General features: G+C 43.3%; 1 protein-coding gene across 2 annotated transcripts in view; it reads left to right on the top strand.

The window, feature by feature from the left end:
- Positions 1–20,878, top strand: part of pole (polymerase (DNA directed), epsilon) — a 157,441-nt gene that overhangs the window by 127,222 nt on the left and 9,341 nt on the right. For both annotated transcript variants that reach the window (XM_038776503.1, XM_038776577.1), the window contains 5 exons: positions 2,781–2,906; positions 4,046–4,178; positions 11,803–11,989; positions 15,027–15,158; positions 16,544–16,737. In XM_038776503.1, coding sequence (XP_038632431.1) covers positions 2,781–2,906; positions 4,046–4,178; positions 11,803–11,989; positions 15,027–15,158; positions 16,544–16,737 — 772 coding nt within the window. The remainder of the gene's footprint in view (positions 1–2,780; positions 2,907–4,045; positions 4,179–11,802; positions 11,990–15,026; positions 15,159–16,543; positions 16,738–20,878) is intronic.

Here is a 20,878-nt window from a genome sequence, read left to right as displayed (position 1 = left end):
TTATCTAATTCCTAATCCGAGCACTTAAACCCACCCACCCCACATATATATCTATTAGTGTCATAAGTAGGCTTACATTAACACTGCATTGATGTTACTGTGAAAATGCCCAAGTCGCCACACTCCTGCGCCTGTTCAGGTACACTGAGGGAGAATTCACAGTGTCCAAATTACCTAACTCAGCATCCAGTTCTCCAACTCCACTTTCCTCGAGTATCTGGAAATCATCCCACTTGAGTAGGACCCAATCACCACCTGTTACCATACAAAATACGGCCTTTTGGCCAATTCTTTGGCCACCAGCCAACCAATCGAACAGAGTGCCACCCCACTGTTCGAAAACTAGCACCATATACTGTGCTGCAACTTTTTTAATTCCTCATTCTCTCTGCTGCTTAACTCAAAGATATATGTCCATTAAGCATCCATGGATCAAAATGATAACGACAACAGGAAGGATCCTTCTAGAAACAGCGAATGAACTGTATACTTAGTCTGTGGTACTAAAAATCTCCAGCTCTAATATGTCTTGTGTTCAAGAAATGAAATAGTGCACCTCTAGACAAACTTTCCAGTACAGCTCCAACACTGGCATCTACCTGACCATTTTGAAAATTGTCCTGGTGAATCATGTCCTGGGGAAATTCCATCCACTCTCAATCGGCAGGAAAGTGTTGGAAGGTGTCACTGACGGTGCTATCAAGCAACGCTTGCACACTTGCTCTGGAATGTGACTTGTTCACCAATGCTTGGGGTTCTGCCAGAGCCATTTGACTCATCCTTGTTCAAACCTGAAAAAAAAAAGCTGAATTCCAGAGGGGAGGTGAGAGTGACTGTGTTTAACATCAAGGCAGCATTTGACTGAGTGTGACATCAAGGAGCCCTAGCAATACTATAGTCAATGGAAATCAAGGGGGAAAACTCTCCACTGGCTAGCGTCATACATAACATAAACATTTATGTTGTATAAAAAGAAAGAGTTTTTAAAGTCCTGCATGAGGGGGAAGGGTGAAATGGAACTTGTGTTTGTCAGTGCTGCTTAATTTTATATCTCGGCAGAATGCGGTAATTTAAAAAAAAACTAATTTATGGGATGTGGGCATTGCTGATTAGGCGAGAATTTATTGCCTATCCCTAGTTGTCCTTCAAAAAGTGGTGGTGAGTTGCCTTCTTGAACCGCTGCAATCCTGGAGGTGTAGGTACACCCACTATGCTGTTAAGGAGGGAGTTCTAGGATTTTGCCCCAGCGACAGTGAAGGAACGGCGCTATATTTCCAAGTCAGGGTGGTGAGTGACTTGGAGGGGAACCTCCAGGTGGTGATGTTCCCAAATGTGTTACCCTTCTCCTTCAGAATGGCAGTGATTGTGGGTTTCGATGGTGCTGCCTAAGGAATCTTGCTGAATCATGGAATCGTAGTCCAGCAGTGTAGATGGTATACACGGCTTGCCACTGTTTGTCAATGGTTGAGGTAGTGAATGTTTGGATCATCTGTGGATGGTGTAGCAATCCAAGTGGCTTCTTTGTCCTGGATGATGTTGAACTTCGAGTATTGTTGAAGTTGCATTCGTCCAGCAAGTGAAGAATATTCAATTACACTCCTTAATTATGCATTGGAGTTAGTGGGCAGGCTTTGAGGAGTCAAGAGGTGAGTTACACGCTGCAGGATTCCTAGCCTTTGACCGTCTTTGGTAGCCACAGTATTAATATGGCTAGTCCAGTTCAATTTCTGATCAGTGGTAAAACCCAGGATGTTTGTGGGGGATTCATCGATGGTCATGTCATTGAATGTCATGGGGCGATGGTTAGATCCTCTTTTGTAGAAGATGGTCATTGACTGCCACTTGTGTGGCATGAATGTAGCTTGCAACTTGTCAGCCCAAGCCTGGATATTGTCTGGGTCTTGCTGCATTTGGACATGGACTGCTTCATTATCTGAGGAGTCTCAAATGGTGCTCAACATTGTGCAGTCATCGCAAACATCCCCACTTCTGACCCTGTGATGGGAGGGAGATCATTGATGAAGCAGCTGAAGATGGTTGGCCCTTGGACATTACCCTGAGGAAGTCCTGCAGTGATGTTCTGCTGAGATGATTGACCACAACCATTTTCCTTTGTGCCAGGTATGCCTCCAATCAGCGAATAGTTTTCCTCTTGATTCCCATTGACTCTAGTTTAGCTAGGGCTTCTTGATGCCATACTTGGTCAAATGATGCCTTGATGTCAAGCGCAGTCACTCTCACCTCATTTCTGGCATCCAGCTCTTTTGTCCATGTTTGAACCAAGGCTTTAATGAGGCCAGGAGCTGAGTGACCCTGGCAGAACCCAAACTGAGCATCCGGAGCAGGTTATTGTTGAGTAAGTGCTGCTTGATAGCACTGTTGATGATGAAAAAACATGAAAATCGCTTATTGTCACGAGTAGGCTTCAAATGAAGTTACTGTGAAAAGTTCCTAGTCGCCACATTCTGGCGCCTGTTCTGGGAGGCTGGTACGGGAATTGAACCGTGCTGCTGGCCTGCCTTGGTCTGCTTTAAAAGCCAGCTATTTAGCCCTGTGCTAAACCAGCCCCTTGTTTTGGGTGAGTGACCTATCATGAACTGGAAAAATATTTAAATGTAACATGGTTATGTGAGTACAATGGCATGAAAAGTGGAGGAGGGCAGTGAAGAACGTATGGTTATAAAAAAAAAAAAAAACGACCACCAGAGGATCCTATTTGAATGGCTTGAATGTGATTTGGTAACGAGGATGCAACATTTATGTGTTTTTATTCTACATAGGCTGGTAGCAGAGTTTAAAAGGTTGGGTTCATCTGTGATCTATGCCAATTTCAACCGTATAATGCTGTGCACCAAGAAGCGACGGACTGAGGATTCAATAGGATATGTGGAATACATCACAAAGAGGTAATGCCTGCATTCCTACACACATGGACATTTTTAAATTTTCTTGAGGAGCACCTTAAAATTAAATACAGGAAAAATATCAGTCAGTAAGCCTTTTTACAAATTTGGAAAATACTTCTCCTTTTTAAAGAGCCTGTACCTTTTAAATTGAAGATCAAATCATTAATATTGTAATTTTTCTGCTGTGAATTCCAAAGAAAGAATGTTGCATTTTTTTTAAAATTATACTGTGGCATTCTTCCCACTTGGGTAGTATCATTGTCCTGTTTTGTAGTTGATCTGATTGAACTGCAGCCATCCCTAACTCAAAATTCCCTAGCTCTCAATATTTCTGGCTGAGGTGTTTCAGTTGGTCATACTGAGGCAGATGGTTTTCAACCAAACCCGTTGTATTTGAATTCAGAATCTGTACTTGCAATTCAGAGCAGAGGTGAATTGTCAGAGATACGTAATCAATTCAGGTGACATGTTTTCTTGCTTTAAGTCGAGGTAAAAGCTAAAATGATTCAAGAGTTTTTCAATATTTGTTCCTCAACTGCCACCAAAAAAGGGTATAATCAGTAGTTTATTTGCTTTATGTGGACCGTTTTCTGACACATTTTCCCACTTTAACTGATTGTACTTCAAAAACAATACATTAGTTGTAAAATTCTTTGGAACACCCTGTGGATATGAGACAGTGTGATATAATTACATGTCTGTTCTTTTTGCCTTGAGCAGACCCAATATATAATCACTCAATCCTTGTGCTGATTTGTATGATACATTCTGACATTATGGCAGTAACTGAGGACAACTGGAGATGAAATGTAATATTGTATGAGCCATTGATTTCAGCAGTAATTGTTCACATTTTCTATTCACAGACACTGCAATTGTATGTTTAAGTGTCTGATTTGGCTGTTGTTACTGATTGTTTTTTTTAATTGGGCTGCATATTGATGTGATTCAGTAAAGCAAAGTAGCTTCGAAACCTGAAATTAAACGAACAGGTTAACTGAGATAGATGTTTGGGAAATTTCAAAACCTTTTAGGTTGAGATTTCCAGCTCTTTGGGATTGGAGTTCGAGTGAATGGTGCCATAGATGCAATAAATGAGCTGTTTGAGTTATTCATCCTTTTTATTTTCAAAAATACAGCATTCATTCCCGTGAGATTTTCCACTCCCTCTCCATCTCGCTTTCTCGCTGCTGGGAGTTTCTGCTTTGGATGGACCCAGCCAATTACGGTGGCATTAAGGGTAAACCTCCCTCCAGCATTCTCAACAAAGAGGTACTGGACTCTTCCATTTGCTCTAAAGTCGCTGAATAGTATTTGTGGATCAAAGCCACACTTGTTGCGTTTAAGAAAAACTAGCTACATTGGCAAAACATAAATAACAGATGAAGGTGTGATTTAGTGACTCTGCTTTTCCAAGATTTGCACTGTGTTATCAAAGATTACTTAGAATGTTGGTATTGATACATTATCTAATAAGACACACTTAAATAAATACAGTTTAGGTTGAGTTCTCCTTTTAATTGATCCTTACAAATTGCTGTCACCATTGCTGACAAAGCTATAATCGCTAAGCTTGACCCTTGCATTATAAGATGCGCCAGGTTATTTACCAACAATATATCTGGAACCATCCGATCTTCTGATTCAAATTAGAGACTTTGGATGGTTCCAATAGTTACCCAGGGATCAGTTTCTCAGTTCTCTCCCTACTAAATCCAGTGTCCCAACTATTTATACTCTTTTGGCGTAAGAAAAAAAATTAATTGATTAAACTAACGGTCAGTAAGTGACAGTGAGAGCCCCCGATGGGGCACTGTAACAAAAATTCAAAACTTTAAAGGAAACTTAACAAATCAAATTCAGATGGTGTGTTATTCAGGTGATGATGCACCCCAGCCCCTGTAGAACCCACTGGTTACGTAAGGCCTCAAGTGTACTTGTGGACACTCTGTGCTTGTGGACACTCTGTGCTTCTTCTTCAGGGCCATCTGCCTGCAAACATAGCTGTGGGAGGGGCAGAAAGTCAGGTCGGACAACCCCCTGGACCGCCCACTGCCTGGAGCTGTTGATGGCCACTTTGACCAAATCCACAGGAGATCCTCTTCCCTGCCCTGCCCATCTCTGCATCATGTGAGCAAAGATCAGGAACATGGGGCTCAATTGTAACCAAACATTGAGGAACAACCCCTTCAATTAATGAGAAAGTGGCTGCAGCTTCTGGTAATTTATTTACACATGGAATCCTCTAATTATATACTCCCTTGATAGAACAAATGATCAATAAAATAAGCAAATTAAAGAGGAGTGAAAGCCCCTGATGTGGAACTGTAACAGAAAACCAAAACTTCAAAAGAAACTTAACTAACTAAACCAAAATGTCAATTCCAGGGGTGACGGCGCCCATCTGTCATGGAAGGCATGGAGTATACCTGCGGACACCACATGCTCCTTCTCTAGGGCCACCCTTCACGAATGCAGCTGCGGTAGAGGAGCAAACCGGTCAGACTGCCTGGACCTGTTAATGGGCACCTTGGCAAGGCGTAAGTGCAGGCCCACGAGGACATCCTCCTCCCTCCCCACCCATCCCAACACCGGGGTGATTGAAGATCAGGAGCATGGGCTGAAGCACAATCAAATATTGTGCCCCTTCAACTAATGAAAAAGGGTTGCAGACTCAGACAATTTACGTATACCTGGAATCCTCTATTTACATGTGCTCAAAGACCATTAATATCCATTACCTGTTTCTCTTGACCATAGCACTAATTGACTCGACGTTAACAAACCTTAATAATGTAAGTGACAAGGCATTAACATAACCCCCTCTACTCCCCAACTCGCTTAACTTCTCCATTGCTTCTCAAAGTGGCTGGGATCTGTAAATTTAATAACAATCTTTATTATTATCACAAGTAGGCTTACATTAACACTGCAATGAAGTAGCTGTGAAAATCCCCTAAAGCACCACACTCCAGCGCCATACACAGAGGGAGAATTCAGAATGTCCAATTTACCTAACAAGCACATCTTTTGGGACTTGTGTGAGGAAACCGGAGCACCCGGAGGAAACCCAAGCGGACACAGGGAGAACATGTAGATTTTGCACAGACAGTGACCCCAGTGAGAATCGAACCTGGGGCCATGGCACTGTGAAGCAACAGTGCTAACCACAGTGCTACCTCTCCGTAGTTAATGTCGTAAAAAGGGGGAAGGGCTTCCTTTGACACTGACGCACTATGGGAACCTGCTGCTCTGCATGTTTTTGTTAAAAATGTATTTTATTACAATCGCATATAAAAAGTGATAACACAAACAATTTGGGAAACCGGCTTCCCAACAAATGGCTATAGGTTGTACAAGGCCCCCCACCCTCTTGATGAACAACTCCTCAAACACGGTCGCGAACATCCCCCACCTTGCCTCAAAACCCTCCACTGAACCCCTTAACTCGTATTTTATTTTTTCCAGCCAAAGGTAATTATACAGGTCACCCAGTCAGGCCGCTACCCCTTGTGGCATTGCGGACCGCCAATTTCAGTAAGATTTGTCGCCGGGAAATCAGAGAGGCGACGGCCACAACATCGACCTTCCTCCCTTCCATCAGCTCCGGCTTCTCCAAAACCCCAAATATCGGCACCAATCGATCCGGCTCCACTTCCTCCCCCACTGTCCTTGCTCGGGCCACAAACACTTCCGCCCAGATCTCTCCAATGTTTTGCAGCCCCAGAGCACGTGCGCATGATTCGCTGGTCCTGTCGGCGCTGCACATTTATGAGGAGGAAGGTCAGGCATGAAATGTGCAGTTCCTGACTAAGATAAGTAAAATGGAGCAGAGTGGCAATCTGACTGTGATGACCACTTATTAGAAGTTCTGGCCCACAAAATCTACAATTGTTCTGCCAGATGTCTTATTTTATTTTCACCATTCTTGCCGGAATGCACATCTTGATCCTAAACTCCAGGTGAATGTTAAATCGTCTGGGACTCTTCACATGAAGTGAGGAGATAATAAGTATGAAAATTAAATATTGAAAATGCACAGCTGTACAGAGAACCTGTAAAATGTCTGGCGTTTAAGTGTGTAATGCAGTATTTAGCTCCTGTCAGTTGGTCCCATATGCACCATACTGAAAATGGACAGAATACGTTCTGTTAGTTGTTTTCAATAAAGTGCAGTATTGATTGAAAACCATTTAAAGTTTCAATTACCAAGGCCATAAAATGAATAGGTACAAAGTTGCACCTCTCGGTGTTACTTTATTCTTCTAACTATCTATTTGCTTCTCAGAGTGAATATCATAAATGAAAATCGCATATTGTCACGAGTAGGCTTCAAATGAAGTTACTGTGAAAAGCCTCTAGTCGCCACATTGCGGCGCCTGTCTGGGGAGGCTGGTAGGGGAATTGAACCGTGCTGCTGGCCTGCTTGGTCTGCTTTCAAAGCCAGCGATTTAGCTGAGTGAGCCATAGTAACCTGATCTAGGAAATGCAGTACCATGGCATAGCTAGATTCAAATTAGATTTCAAACTCTCAGATTTAGTTTAATTTGAAAATACTGGGCTTTAAGACCATGCTGTATGCAGTCTCCCATCAGAAAACAACCAATATTAATCATATGCTCTCAATATCTTGGCGTCAAATTTTTTTAATCTTTTGATTTTTATCCCAGAAATGGTTAAATGAGAGGTTAAAATTGATGATTTTGTTATTCTTGGGGGTTCTGCTGGGTCCCCACAATTGTTCCTGCAGGACTGTGGATTGAAGCTTATGCTTTGTTTGGAAATGATGAAAACATAATATATAACTACTTGTACTTTGTGGAGAAACTGGGGTGGGCACAGTAAGAAGTCTCACAACATCAGGTTAAAATCCAACAGGTTTATTTAAAAATCACAAGCTTTCGGTGCGCTGTTGCTTCATCGGGTGAAGTGGAGGCAGGTTCACAATCTCAGCAGATATAGGAGAGACACAATTGCAAGATAATTACAGATTAGAATTGAAAAATGGGTGGGATGTGAGTCTTTACAGGTAAACATGTCTTCTGAGGAACAAACCGTATGAGTGGAGTGCGTGATAATTACAGGTAATCGAGATGTGAATTTTTTCAAGCCAGGGCAATTAGTAGTATTCTCCAAACCTGGACGGTATGGTGGGTGTTACATGTAATGTGAAGTGAACCAGAAATCCCAGTTGCGGTCGTCCTTATGCGTGCAGAACTTGGCTACCAGTTTTTGTTCGATTCTGCATTTTCGTGTGTCTTGTAAGTCGCCTTGGAGAATATTTATCCGAAGATCGGAGGCTGAATGTCCTTGACTGCTGAAGTGTTCACCGACTGGAAGGGAACACTCCTGCCTGGCAATTGTTGCACAGTGTCCGTTCATCCATTGTTGTAGTGTCTGTATGGACTCACCAATATAACTACACCTCTGGACATCCTTTCTTGCAACGTATGAGGTAGACAACGTTAACTGAGTCGCATGAGTATCTACCATGTACCTGATGGGTGGTGTTCTCATGTATGATATCCATGTCGATAATCCAACATGTCTTGCAGAGGTTGCTGCGGCAGGGTTGTGTGGTGTCGTGGTCGCTGTTCTCCTGAGGGCTAGCTAGTTTGCTGTGAACAGTGGTCTGTTTGAGGTTAGGTGGCTGTTTGAAGGCAAGTAGTGGAGGTGTGAGGATGGCCTTGGCGAGATGTTCGTTGTCATCAATGACATGATGAGGGGTTCGATGAAGATGTTGGAGGTCATCGCTCTGGGGAAGTACTGGACGCTGAAGGGAACTCTGTCGTGTCCTGTGTTCACCTTCTGAGGAGGTCGGTGCGATTTTTCGTTGTGGCGTGTTGAAACTGTCGATCGATGAATCAAGCGGTGTATCCCGTTCTTACGAGGGTGTTTTTCAGTGTCTGTAGCATTCCTCCTCATTTGAGCAGATCCTGTGTGCTTGTCTGTAGGGGGTGGATTCTTTAACTTGTTTCGGTTGGAAACTGGAGAAGTGGAGCATCGTGTGGATATCCGTGGGCTTGCGGTAGAGTGAAGTGCTATGGCGTCCATCCTTGATGGAGATGCGTGTGTCCAAGAATGGAACCGTGTCCATGGTGAGTCTGATAGTGGGTCGGAACTTGTTGATGTCATTGTGTAGTCGTTTCAGTAATTCTTCACTGAATTCAAAGGAAGAAAATGTCGTTGATGTATCTAGTGTTTAGCGTCAGTTGGAGGACTGTGCAGCGAAGAGGTCTTGCTCGAACATGTGCATGAAGATGTTGGCGTATTGAGATGCAAACTTGGTCCCCATGGCTGTTTGGATGAAGAACTGGTTGTCGAAGGTGAAGCCATGGTCCAGGATGAAGTGGATGAGTTGTCGGATTGTATTTGGAGATTGGCAGTTGTCAGTGCTGAGTACCAAGGCTGTTGCAATGCCGTCGCCTTGGGGGATGCTGGTGTAGAGTGCCGAGACGTCCATTGTAACGAGGAGTGTTCCTGGTTCAACTGGTCCATTGCCCACCGCAGTCCAGCGCCAGCATCTCCACATTACAGGACGCAATGGACCAGCTGCGAGACACTGGCAAGCAGATGAGACAACAGAACTACGCCACCTAATGCTCACCAAGAACAGGAAACTTGAAAAACCCGGCATCACCATCAGCAACAATCAAGCCTCCTCAGTATCACAGTTGAAACCAGGGAAGTCCATTGTCAACTTGTCGGATTACACCCTCCAACCAGAAGAAATTGAAGTTCTCAGCCGAGGGCTCAATTTCTGTCCCACAACCAAAATGGACCCCATCAGTCTCACGGCAGACGCCAGAGGAATTCATCAGGCGAATGAGGCTCAGGGAGTTATTCCACAAATGCCAAGATGTCACAGCGAACCCAATGAGGCGACCAACAAAACGGAACAGCCAACAGAGATCGCAGTGCAGCAATCGAAGATGAAAGAGTCGAATCGGACCCCTCAGGAAGGCAGCAGCCTGAGACTTGACATGTATGCTCAAACCGTCAGGAAATATGTCAATGCCAGACTCATCAGCCGCGCTCACAAGATAGCCCCGAATGTCACCCTAGCACAGCGCAATCCGCGCTCTCGACCAACTGCACTATTGTCATCAAACCAGCATTCAAAAGGAAGAGCCACCGTCATACTGAACAGAATGGACTACTGTAAAGAAGTTGACCATCAGCTGACTACCAGGAACACTACAGACAGTTACCCACCAAGCCGACTAAAGAGTACACCCACCAACTCAACAGACTGATTAAAATCTTTGATCCAGACCTTCAGAGCATCCTACGTGCTCTCATCCCGCGCAGGAGATCTTTACTGCCTCCCGAAGATACACAAAGCCAACACACCCGACCGTTTCATCATATAAGACAATGGGACCCTGTGTGAGAACCTCTCTGGCTATGCCGAAGGCATTCTGAAACCCGTCGTACAAGGAACTCCAAGCTTCTGTCGCGACACTACGGACCTCTTGCAGAAACTCAGCACTCGTGTATAGGAGAATGTGAACAATGGTTGGAATGTGAGTCTTTACAGGTAAACAAGTCTTTGCAGGAACAAACAGTGAGAGTGGTGTGAATGAACCTGCCTCCGCTTCACCTGATGAAGGAGCAGCACTCCGAAAGCTTGTGATTTCAAATAAAGCTGTTGGACCCTAACCTGGTGGTGTTAGACTTTTTACTTGTACATTAATATTGTATCACTAACTGTCAAATCAATGTAGCTGATCATTAGGAACGAGTTTAAAGATTACCTATATGAAAATAACCTAGTGGCTAGCAGCCACTATAGGTTTAGAAGAGAGGGTTACTACCATTTAACTTTGAAAGCCCCATGGTATACCTGGACTTTGCAAATGCCTGTGATGAAAGTCTTACATTAATGATTGCTACAAAAATGTGGGACATTGGATATGATTGGTGAAGGAAATGAGGGAAGAACTGGTTGCACGAAAAGAAGTAGTGACTATCAGAGATATGATTTTGAATGCAAAGATGTAAAGACTGAAGGGTGCCAGGGATCAGTGCCATAACTTCACTGTTTCTTATTTACATAGATGACCTAAACTCAGAAACTTGCATTGGGAAATGGTAAATTAGGAGAGAACTGCAATCCAATCTGATAAAGCAGCCAAAGAACTACAAAAGGATTCATTTTGCTAGTTGAAAGAACTGTGGAAAATGTAATTTAGGACTAGATACACACGTTGTCAACATCAGCCCAGTCAGTAATTGGTTCAGGCAGGACCAAATGAAGATTTGAAAGGCATCTGATGGGCTCAACACTGGCCATGCCTTGTAGCAAGCAATAAAGCAACTAGAACGCTTAGCTATATTACCAATCCAGTGGATTATAAATTTAGTTGTCATGCTGGAACTGTGCAATTCTCCCACATTGGTTATAGTCACTAAGACACCTAACTGCAAGGCAAGGTGGTGTAACTACAAGCTCAAGAAATTGAATTCAGAATTGATGCCAGAGTATATTTCTCTGCACATAGTGATTGATGCCTAAAATAGGCTCTGGGTAATGGTGGTAAAAATCTGGAATAATTCAAGAGGCAGTTGGATGCTTTGAGCAGTGTATCGGTTTCAATAGGCGCATTAGTTGGCAAGGAAAATGGTCTTCGTCTGTACTTTGAGATATTAAAGGAAATTGCTAAGTTGCTATGGGTAGGTAAAAATTTGAAATCTGATGCATCCTTACAAAAGTGAGAGAGGACCAATCCAACCAACTACTTTTACAATTGTGTACATGGTAATCCTGTATTGCAAAAAATAGTCAGCAATTAAACTAAAGAAAATGTCTAAATTAATGCAAAACTATTCATTAGTAACGTTTGAGCCTCAATGTCATTACAAAAGTGAGAAATGTGATAATGTGTATATCAAGGTGACGAATGATAAAGAAACAAAGGAACATGGTGAAGATGGCAGCAATGATGATGTTGAAGGGATTCATTCTGAAGATGAGGAAGGTGGCACTGATGTTGAAGATCTTTTGGACAATACCTGGAATATTATGCATTATTTGCCACAAGCATCTTCTTGTCAGAGCTACTTCCTCATGATTGTCTCAGGTATTGAAAATTTCAATCTCTAGGCCAGCTATGTTTATGTATTTAGAAGACATTTTAATATAAATAATCTCTAGAATGTCATGTGATTTTTCAACAAAGTTGATTAATTTTGTGATTTAACAAATGTATGTATTCATCTTGGCTTTAATTGCCAATTTAATTTGGGTATTTCCTCAAGGTTTGTTTTAATGTTATTGCAATAATCATTGAATATTTGCAACACCGCCTAAAAATTGCTCAGATCTTTTTTAAGAAGGAAACAATACAATGGGCACAATAATTAACTTTATTTGTTATGAACCCTACACAACTTTATGTAGGGTGGCCAGCATTGAAAGCCATCAAAATCAAATACCTTTTGTGTTGGTGAGATTGTCACCCATGGGGTGAATTATTGAAACAAACTTGATTTTTGCGTCTCCTGAGCACTAAGGCTGCTGCAAATTGGGAAAATAGCAGGCTTTGCTAAAATGCTGGTGCTCTACTAATGTAGGTGGGTGAAGGGTCAAGATACTAGATGTGAAGCCATCTCGTACCAGACAGAGGCTGGACTGGCTAAAGCTGGGCGTCTGACCTCTGAACTTTATGGGTTTATTTCTCTGATTCTTGCCTATTGATCTGCAGCATACTACACAAGCACTGAGCCAACTGTTTGTTTGCTGTTGAAGAATGTGTGCCGATTATTTTCATAACCATAAGACGCAATAATTAATTCTAACAAGTATGTGCATGCGTTTTTTTAAAAAAGGGTTTCCAGTACTTTCATTCCAGTTTGCCCGTCATCTGGCTCTGGAATGCAGTAGATTCCACCTGCCAAAAATCTAGTTGATAAGATCCTCTGTTTTAATTGGTATTTGCAACAACATGAATAGAAGTGTGAATAATTTTGACTTGCAACAGCATCCAGATAGGTTGTTCAACTAATGAGTTAATGAGCCTTGCAGATTCAGGCAAGCCCTGTTGTTGATGGACAAATTCACAGGAACAACAGGTTAAGGGTTAACGTGTATGTTTGTTTTTTAAACCCAGACCCTATCAACATTCAGTATATTGACTGATCTAATAATCCATTTTTAACCAATTCCCTTTTCAAATAAAATGGCCCTGAATTTAAAGCTTGAGGGTGAAATCTTACCAGAATTTGGCAAAGTGTCAGGCTCAGACAGAAATCTGGTATGCAACTCTTCAGTTGCACAGACCAGTTTACTCGCCAAATCTTGGGCCTCTGAGACAAAAATGAGTGGGTGTGTTTTACCCCATGACTCTGGCGGGGTTTCATGGAGCCAGCAACTGGCTGAAAAACAGATCAGGGCGCATCACAGAAGTACCAGGGATCCCCTCGTCCCCACGATCCTTGCTACTCCCCGCCCCTACATCCACTGTCAGCAGAGACCCCTCCACCAGCATCAATCCTGCCAATCTGATAGGGCAAGCCTGTGCCAGGGGGTAGTACCATGGCCCGATATTTACCTCTGCACCCCCAGAGGAATCCTTTTGACTGCCTCATGGGTAAAATCTGCTGTAAACCTCACCAATGTGAGTTATGAATATTTAATAAGGGGGGGGTCATATTTAAATTGACGCAAATATATTAAAATGAGGCTCAGTCCCTTTGTGGGCATGAATCTAGTGACGTGGCTGGTGAAGGGCAGGGAAAATTGGGAAATGCCATTCTCCCTAGAAAGATCGCAGCCTACACAAAAATAAGTGAAGCAATAGAGGACAACTGATGTCCACAGAACTCTACCCAACCGTCAGCAAAGGAGAGATGACCAATTTAATGAATTCCCACTATGCATTGGGAAGTTACAGTTTGCCAGATAGTATGGTTCTTCAGGTTCCTGGTGTTCTGAACAACAGAAGGTTGGCTGATGGGAGCTAGAACTTACAATACAGGATAGTGCCATATTAACAGTCACAACCACATGAATGAAACCTGGTAGGGTGTTTAAATTAAAAATATTTCCGAGAATCGCATTTCCCAATTCTGGCAGGATTTTCTGCCTGCGTCACCAATCCTGTGGATTGTTAATTCAGGCTCAAAATCACCCCATAGCCATGCAAAATTAACTTTTAAATGTAATTTATAAAGTACATTGGTAAAACAAAAAATTACCAATTGTCAACTCCTTACTTAATGAAGTGGTCTCTATTCCATGCTGGTGTGTTCCTTACTGAGCTTAAACTCAGTCTGAATTTGATATTGATAGCAGCACCAGGAACCTGAGCACCACACCTCCTGACAAACGTGGCTCAAGCATGCCCTGAACCTGCCCAATGCAAAGTGGGAATTCATTAAATTGGTCATCCCTCCTTGCCTGAAGGTTGGGTAGAGTTCTGTGGACATTAGTGGTTCTCTATTACCTCACTTATCTTGTGTAGGCTGCTCTAGACGATATCAGTAGGCTTAATGTCTCAGCCCAAACTTGCCTTCTCAGTCATCCAAAATTTCTATTTGCACCTGGTCTTTTTGGCCCATTACTTGATAAATGTAGCCAATACATATTTGAGCACAACTTTACTTGCATTCTTTTAATTCTGAAGCAAGTTTAAGCTAAGTTTAATTTCATATAGTATTAACTGAATACTGGTTTCCATCTTTATTAGATGTGCAAAAATGGCAGGATCTTTCACTGAAACCCTAGATAATTGAAAATCCAAAAATTCTATTTTTTCAAATGGCACTTGGAAAGACAGCTTTATCCAGGTTATTGTGCCTTTATTACTGCTTATAATTTTTGAGTCTTTTAGTGCAATCTCCTGGCCAACTGTAATCTGGAGTACAATTGTGAATTTCAGCTGACAATCGTCCATTTCTTTTGAGGCTGGTACTCCTCATCCATATGTTTAAATTCGGAGTGCTTCGTGGCCTTTCCACACTTATGGCTTTTCCCATCTCCGTTGTAACTGAGTTTCTCCCTGCCCTCCTTCACTAGCATAAAATTCATCATCCATAAGTAATGATGCAAGTCATCTGATGCAAGTCATCAATATCTTTTTGCCTGCTGTATGTGCTCATCCCATCAAAATCTTTCAGCTTATATTGTAGCTGTATACCACAGCATGAAGGAGGAATTGAGACGCAATGCTCCAGGATGTACTCCTATAAAACGACGAGGAGCCAGCCAGATCTCACAGGAGCCAGCGGGAGAAACTGGTGCTTCCGCAGGTGAGACACTAATAATGCAGAAAAGCAGTGTTTCGAGTGAAATTGGTTTTTGGGATGATTCGTTACATTTCTTTGGTTTTTAAAATCATTTTAATGATTTGACCTATTGAAAAGGAAAACCGGTGTGTTAGATGTGAGGAATGTAAACAACAAACCAAAATGTAATCAACAGGTACATTTTTAAGACAGAATAACCTTTAACAACATGAATATAGTTTGCTATCTTTTTAAAAATAAATTTAGAGTAACCAATTCTTTTTTTTGGTTTCAATTAAGGGCAAATTGCTAAATTGCATGGGCAATCCACCTACCCTAGACAACATCTTTAGGTTGTGGGGGTGAGACCCATGCAGACACTGGGAGAATGTGCAAAGTTCGCACAGACAGTGACCCGGGGCCGGGATCGAACCCATATTTTTCTACATGCATGAGTTTTTAAATCATGTGCAAAATAATGGATTGTGTAACTTAAAAAGAGCAAAAGGACATTGTCTATAAATTATACTTTTTGCAGTAATATTCTATTTTTGGCTAAGTTTCTGTGCAGATAAACACTGTTTTCACCCAGTAGGGAAATATTATTATGGTTCCCACCCCACCAACCCTCAATTGTTGGTGCTAGATATAGCTATGATAGCACTCTTCATTCTGAGTCAAAGATTTGTGGGTTCAATTACATTCCAGGCTGACAGTCCATGAAGTACTGTACTGTCAGAGCTGCAATCTTTCAAAAAAGAAATTAAAATCTACCCATTCAGCCTCCAATCTACCCAGTCAGCTGGACATTAAAACTCTTGTGACATTATTTTGAAGAAGAATGTGGAATTCTCCATGGTATCCTATCCAGATAATGTTTTTGTTACTGGTATTGATTGAGGACTTCCTCAATCAACACCATTAACAAAAAACATTATCTGGTTATTGTCACGTAACTTTTGGTGGGACCTTCTCTGTACAATTTGGTTGCCCGTTTCCAACTTTACAAAAGTGACTATATTTTGACAAATATTTTATTGGTCATAAGGCACTTTGGAGATCATGGGGTCTGATGTTATGAAAAGCGGGCAAAACTGAGGTTTGAGGTGTAGATCAGCCACGATCCAATTCTAATGAGCCTAATTGAGTGTGGGACGGCACAATGGTGCCGTGGTTAGCACTACTGCATCACCCGCTGAGGACCCGGGTTTGATTCAGGGTCACTGACCGTGTAGAATTTGCACATTCTCCCCTTGTCTGCGTGGGTCTCACCCCCACGACCCAAAGATGTGCAGGGGGGGGGGGGGGGGAAGGTTCATGTAGACCATAAATAGCAGCATTGCTAGTTGGACCGTGTGATCTATTTCTGTGCTGTTGACTTCACGTCAGCTTTTTATTTTGTCCTGCAGGAATGATCACCTTCTCTCAAGAGTATGTATCTAATGAGCTCACACAAAACTTTTTCACAATCACTCAGAAGATTCAGAAGAAGGTAAGCGGCAACAGGCATTCCACTGAACCCTCCGAGATGTTCCCAGTTCTGCCAGGTTCCTACCTTCCATTCAACAACCCAGCACTGGAATTTATCAAATCAGTCTGTAAGGTGAGGCAAATAAAACTGCTAATTCACCTAGAGTGTTGTAAAAGTATTTCAGATTTACTGTTTGAAATGGGGGGAGGGTTGGGACAGGTACTGTTCAAAAAATATATATATATATTTTTCACTTCAGAGATTCAAGTTCAAATTCCGTCAACTGCAAAGGAAGAAGAATATTTATTCTAAGGTTGGAGGGGGTGGGTGACTAGTATACTGTTGCAACAGTCTTTCAGGTTATTAATTAGATCAATTTAAAGAAAACCAATTTCCTTCATTTGTCGTACATTTGATGGGTTTAGTCAGGCTCAGAACACAAGAATTAAGAGCAGGGGTGTGGACCATTCAACTCCATTTTCCTCCCCGTGTAACTCTTGACCTCGACTTCCTTGAATCTAACTCCGCGTTTGATATATTCAACAACCTAGCCTCCACTGCTGTCTGGGGAAGCGAATTACACAGTCTTAATGACCCTTTCAGAGAAGAAAACTCTTATCTTAGTCTTAAATAGGATATCCCTAATGTTTAAACTGTGTCCCCTATTTCTATTCCCGTCAGCATTGAGCCCCCTCAGGATCTTACATGTTTCAATAAGATCATCTCTCATTTTTCTAAACTCCAATGGGTATAGGCCCCAACGTGTTCAGCATCCGTTCTTAAGAGATACCACAGATCAAAGTTTGGGAAAAAGAAATGTGGTTTTGATAGAGCTGCCTTTGTTAGGATCTTAGAAATGACATGAAACAGGACATTAATCTTTTTGAGAACTGTACTTCTTTTGAAACTTGCAAGTTTGTTAACTGCTAAAAATTATAACAATAATATTGTGAAATACATTTGAAGTGTGGTAAACTGTTGTAATGCAAGGGAAAGCAGCAACAAGTCTGTACACTGCAAAGTCCCACAAGCTGTAAAATGGTAAACGACCCAATAATCTGATTTTACTTATGTTGGTTGAGAAATAGTTTTTGGCCATGACACCTGCAAAACTTCAATGCTCTTCTTTGAAATCTTGCTCGATCTACACCCTCATGTGGATGTGCCTCAGCTTAATGTCTTGTCTGAAAGACAGCAACCATTACGGTTCTGCTTTGACGCATAATTGAGGTGCCTGGAGTCGCAAGGTGCGACGATCTGAGAGGTAGAAATGATGGTGCCGGACCATAGTGACCGGATCGCGTTGTTCGAGGCAGAGATGATGATACTGGGAGAGGCCTGCAAGGTGCTGAGGGCGAAGGTGGAGAACCTGTCCAGGCAGCAGAACTACGAATTGTAGGGCTGCCAGAGGGGGTGGAGTGAAAGAGTGCCACAGACTTTGTATTGAGAATGTTCGCGAAGCTGGTCGAGAAGGGGATTTTCGATTAGACCCTGGAGGTGGATCGTGCCCACCGGTCATTATGACCGAGGCAGAAGCTGGGGAACCGCCGCAGTTGGTAATTGTCCAGATGCACACTTTCCAGGAGAAGGAGTGGATTCTGAGGTGGACAAAGTCAGCGCAGGACTGTAGTTAGGATGGGAATCAGATACGGATTTACCAGGACATTGGGTTGACCTGGCCAAACAGTGGACAGATTTTAACAAGGCCCAGAGGGGAGGTTCTTTTGGAGCAAGGTCCGGTTTGAGGTGTTGTATCCGGCCAAATTCTGGGTGACTTTCAACGGCAAAGAATATTATTTCATGATGCCAGAGGAGGCAAAAAAGTTTGCCAAGGAACATGGGTTGGGGGAGTGCTAATGGTAGGAACTTTTCTGTTCTTGGCTCTTTATATGCAAGTTTTGTCAGTATTATGTTGCTTATTGCACATGTTGGCCTTGTTTTTGTTTTGGTCTATGTGTGACAGCCAGAATTTTAGATTTTATTCTTGCGCTGGAGCGAGGGGAGGAGGTGGTTCTGGTATGGGGGGAATGGGTAGGGCCTTTTGAAGGATTGGGGTGGGTGAAGCAGGGTGATTTGGGTGGGGTCTTTTGTGTAGATCTCCAGGTGGGAGTTGCCATGCTAGCAGTAGATGTTAGTAAACAGAAGCGGTGTGGGGGAGGGGGCTGCAGCAGATAGCCAGAGGGGGGGTCGGAGTGGTTAGGTAGTAGGAAAGTGAGAGGGTAGAGGATGGAAGGGCGGGGTTAGGGTAGGGGGGATTTGGGGGGCAGGGGGGGTGGGGAGAGGAAATGTGCAGATGATTTTTTGGTGGGGTTCAGGACAGGATGGAGGAGTGACAATTTTGCGTGGACCCAGATTACAGGGGAGCTTGGTGGTCGAGCGAGATATGAATTAGCCGGGCTGGCGGACCTAAAGGGGAGGTTCAGAACCCCACAGTGAAAATAATGACGTGGAACATGCGGTGGCTGAACGGTCCAGTTAAAATACCTGGTATTTGCGCACTTAAAATGTTTGAGGGCAGACGTGGTCTTCCTTCAGGAGAAACACCTGCAGGTGAAGGACCAGACACGGCAAAGAAAGGGATGAGTGGGGCAGACGTTATTGAGGGGATGGAATATGCTGCGATAGTGATTTCGTACCACACACCACACTGTGGACGTGAGGTTCGATACGGAACAGGATTATTTAGAGCTTAATCAGAACGGGGAGGTTTCTCCCTCTACATTTTGGGAGGCGTTGAAAGTGGTGGTCCGGGAGGGAGGTTATACCTGATACAAGGACAAAGTGAGAGGGTGGAGAGACAGGTTGGTGGATGCCATTGTAGAAGTGGATCGACGGTTTACTCAGTGGACCAGACTAAGAAACTGCTGGCAGAATCGAAGAAGCTGCGGGGAGAGTTGACCTAATGACGACGGGAGGCAGTGGGTCAGCTTTGTCGCTCGAGGGGGGTGCTTCATGAATATGGGGAGAAGGCTAGTAGGCTGCTACCCCATCAGTTGAGGCAGCAGGTGGCTACACTGCAGATTGCGCAGGTGAGGGAGGAGGGTTGGTGACGACGCCGGAAAAAATTATTGAAGCATTCAACGCCTTCTATCTGAACCCCAGGGGGATGATGCAGAGATTGTGTATTTTTTAGATGGGTTGGGGTTCCTGGAGGTAGCGAGAGGGAAGGGACAGGGATTGGGGGCGCCATTGAAGTTGCAGCCGATTAAATGGAGTGTGTCAGTTTGATGCATTCGGGAAAGGCACCGGGGCTGGATGGCTTCCCAGTAGAATGTTATCAACAGTTTACAGCAGAGTTAGCGCTCCACCTCCTGGGAGTGTGTAATGATTCGCTGGCGTGGGGGAGTTGAAGGCCAGACTTGCGCAAGCATTGATTTCTTTGATACAAAAGAAGGATAAAGATCCGACAGAGTGTGGGTCATAGAGCCCCATCTCCCTGCTAAATACTAATGTGACGTTGTTGGCATGGCGGTTGGAGGGGTGTGCGGAAGATCGGATGGGGTTTGTTAAGAGACGGCAGTTGTCGAGCAACATCAGGAGGCTGTTGAATGTGGTAATGAGTCCATCAAGGGATAAAGCGGTGCAAGTTATTATATCAATGGATGTGGAGATGGCTTTTGACTAGGTAGAATTGAGGTACCTGTTTGAGCACCTGGGGTGGTTTGCGTTGGGCTGACATTCATTTCATGGATGCAGTTGCTGTATGTCCTCTTCTCTCGCAAATAGATTAATTTGGGATATTTAGGCTGCATAGTGGCACAAGACCGGGATGCCCGCTATTGTTTGCATTGGCTATTGAGCCTTTAGCTAATGCACTTTGGGCATCGGGAGTGGAAGGGCATAGTGTGGGAAGGTAAGGAGCACAGGGTGTCATTATATGCCGATATGTTTCAGACCTGCTGGAGTATGTGGGGAAAATAATGGACCTACTAGGGCAGTTTGGTGCCTTTTCTGGGTACAAACTGAATGTTAGAAAAAGTGAGGTATTCCCAGTGAACGTACAGGACAGGAATGCGAATTTGGGGGCCTTGCCATTTATTCTGGCCAAGGTACGGTTTCGTTATTTGGGTATTCAGGTGGCCCATGACTGGGCTACGATGCATAAGTGGAACTTGGCCAGTTTGTAGAGGGGGTTAAAGGACATTTGAAGAGGTGGGATGCCCTGCCACTGTCCTTGACGGGAGGACACAGACCATAAAAATGAACATTTTGCCAAGGTTTTAATTTGTTTTTCAACCCCATCCGATATTCCTTACAAAGGCATTCTTAGGAG

This window comes from Scyliorhinus canicula, chromosome 1, assembly GCF_902713615.1.
Source record: "Scyliorhinus canicula chromosome 1, sScyCan1.1, whole genome shotgun sequence".
In the NCBI taxonomy this organism is placed as follows: Eukaryota; Metazoa; Chordata; class Chondrichthyes; order Carcharhiniformes; family Scyliorhinidae; genus Scyliorhinus; species Scyliorhinus canicula.
Note: the sequence above shows the minus strand (reverse complement) of the source record. Positions and strands in the feature narration are given on the sequence as shown.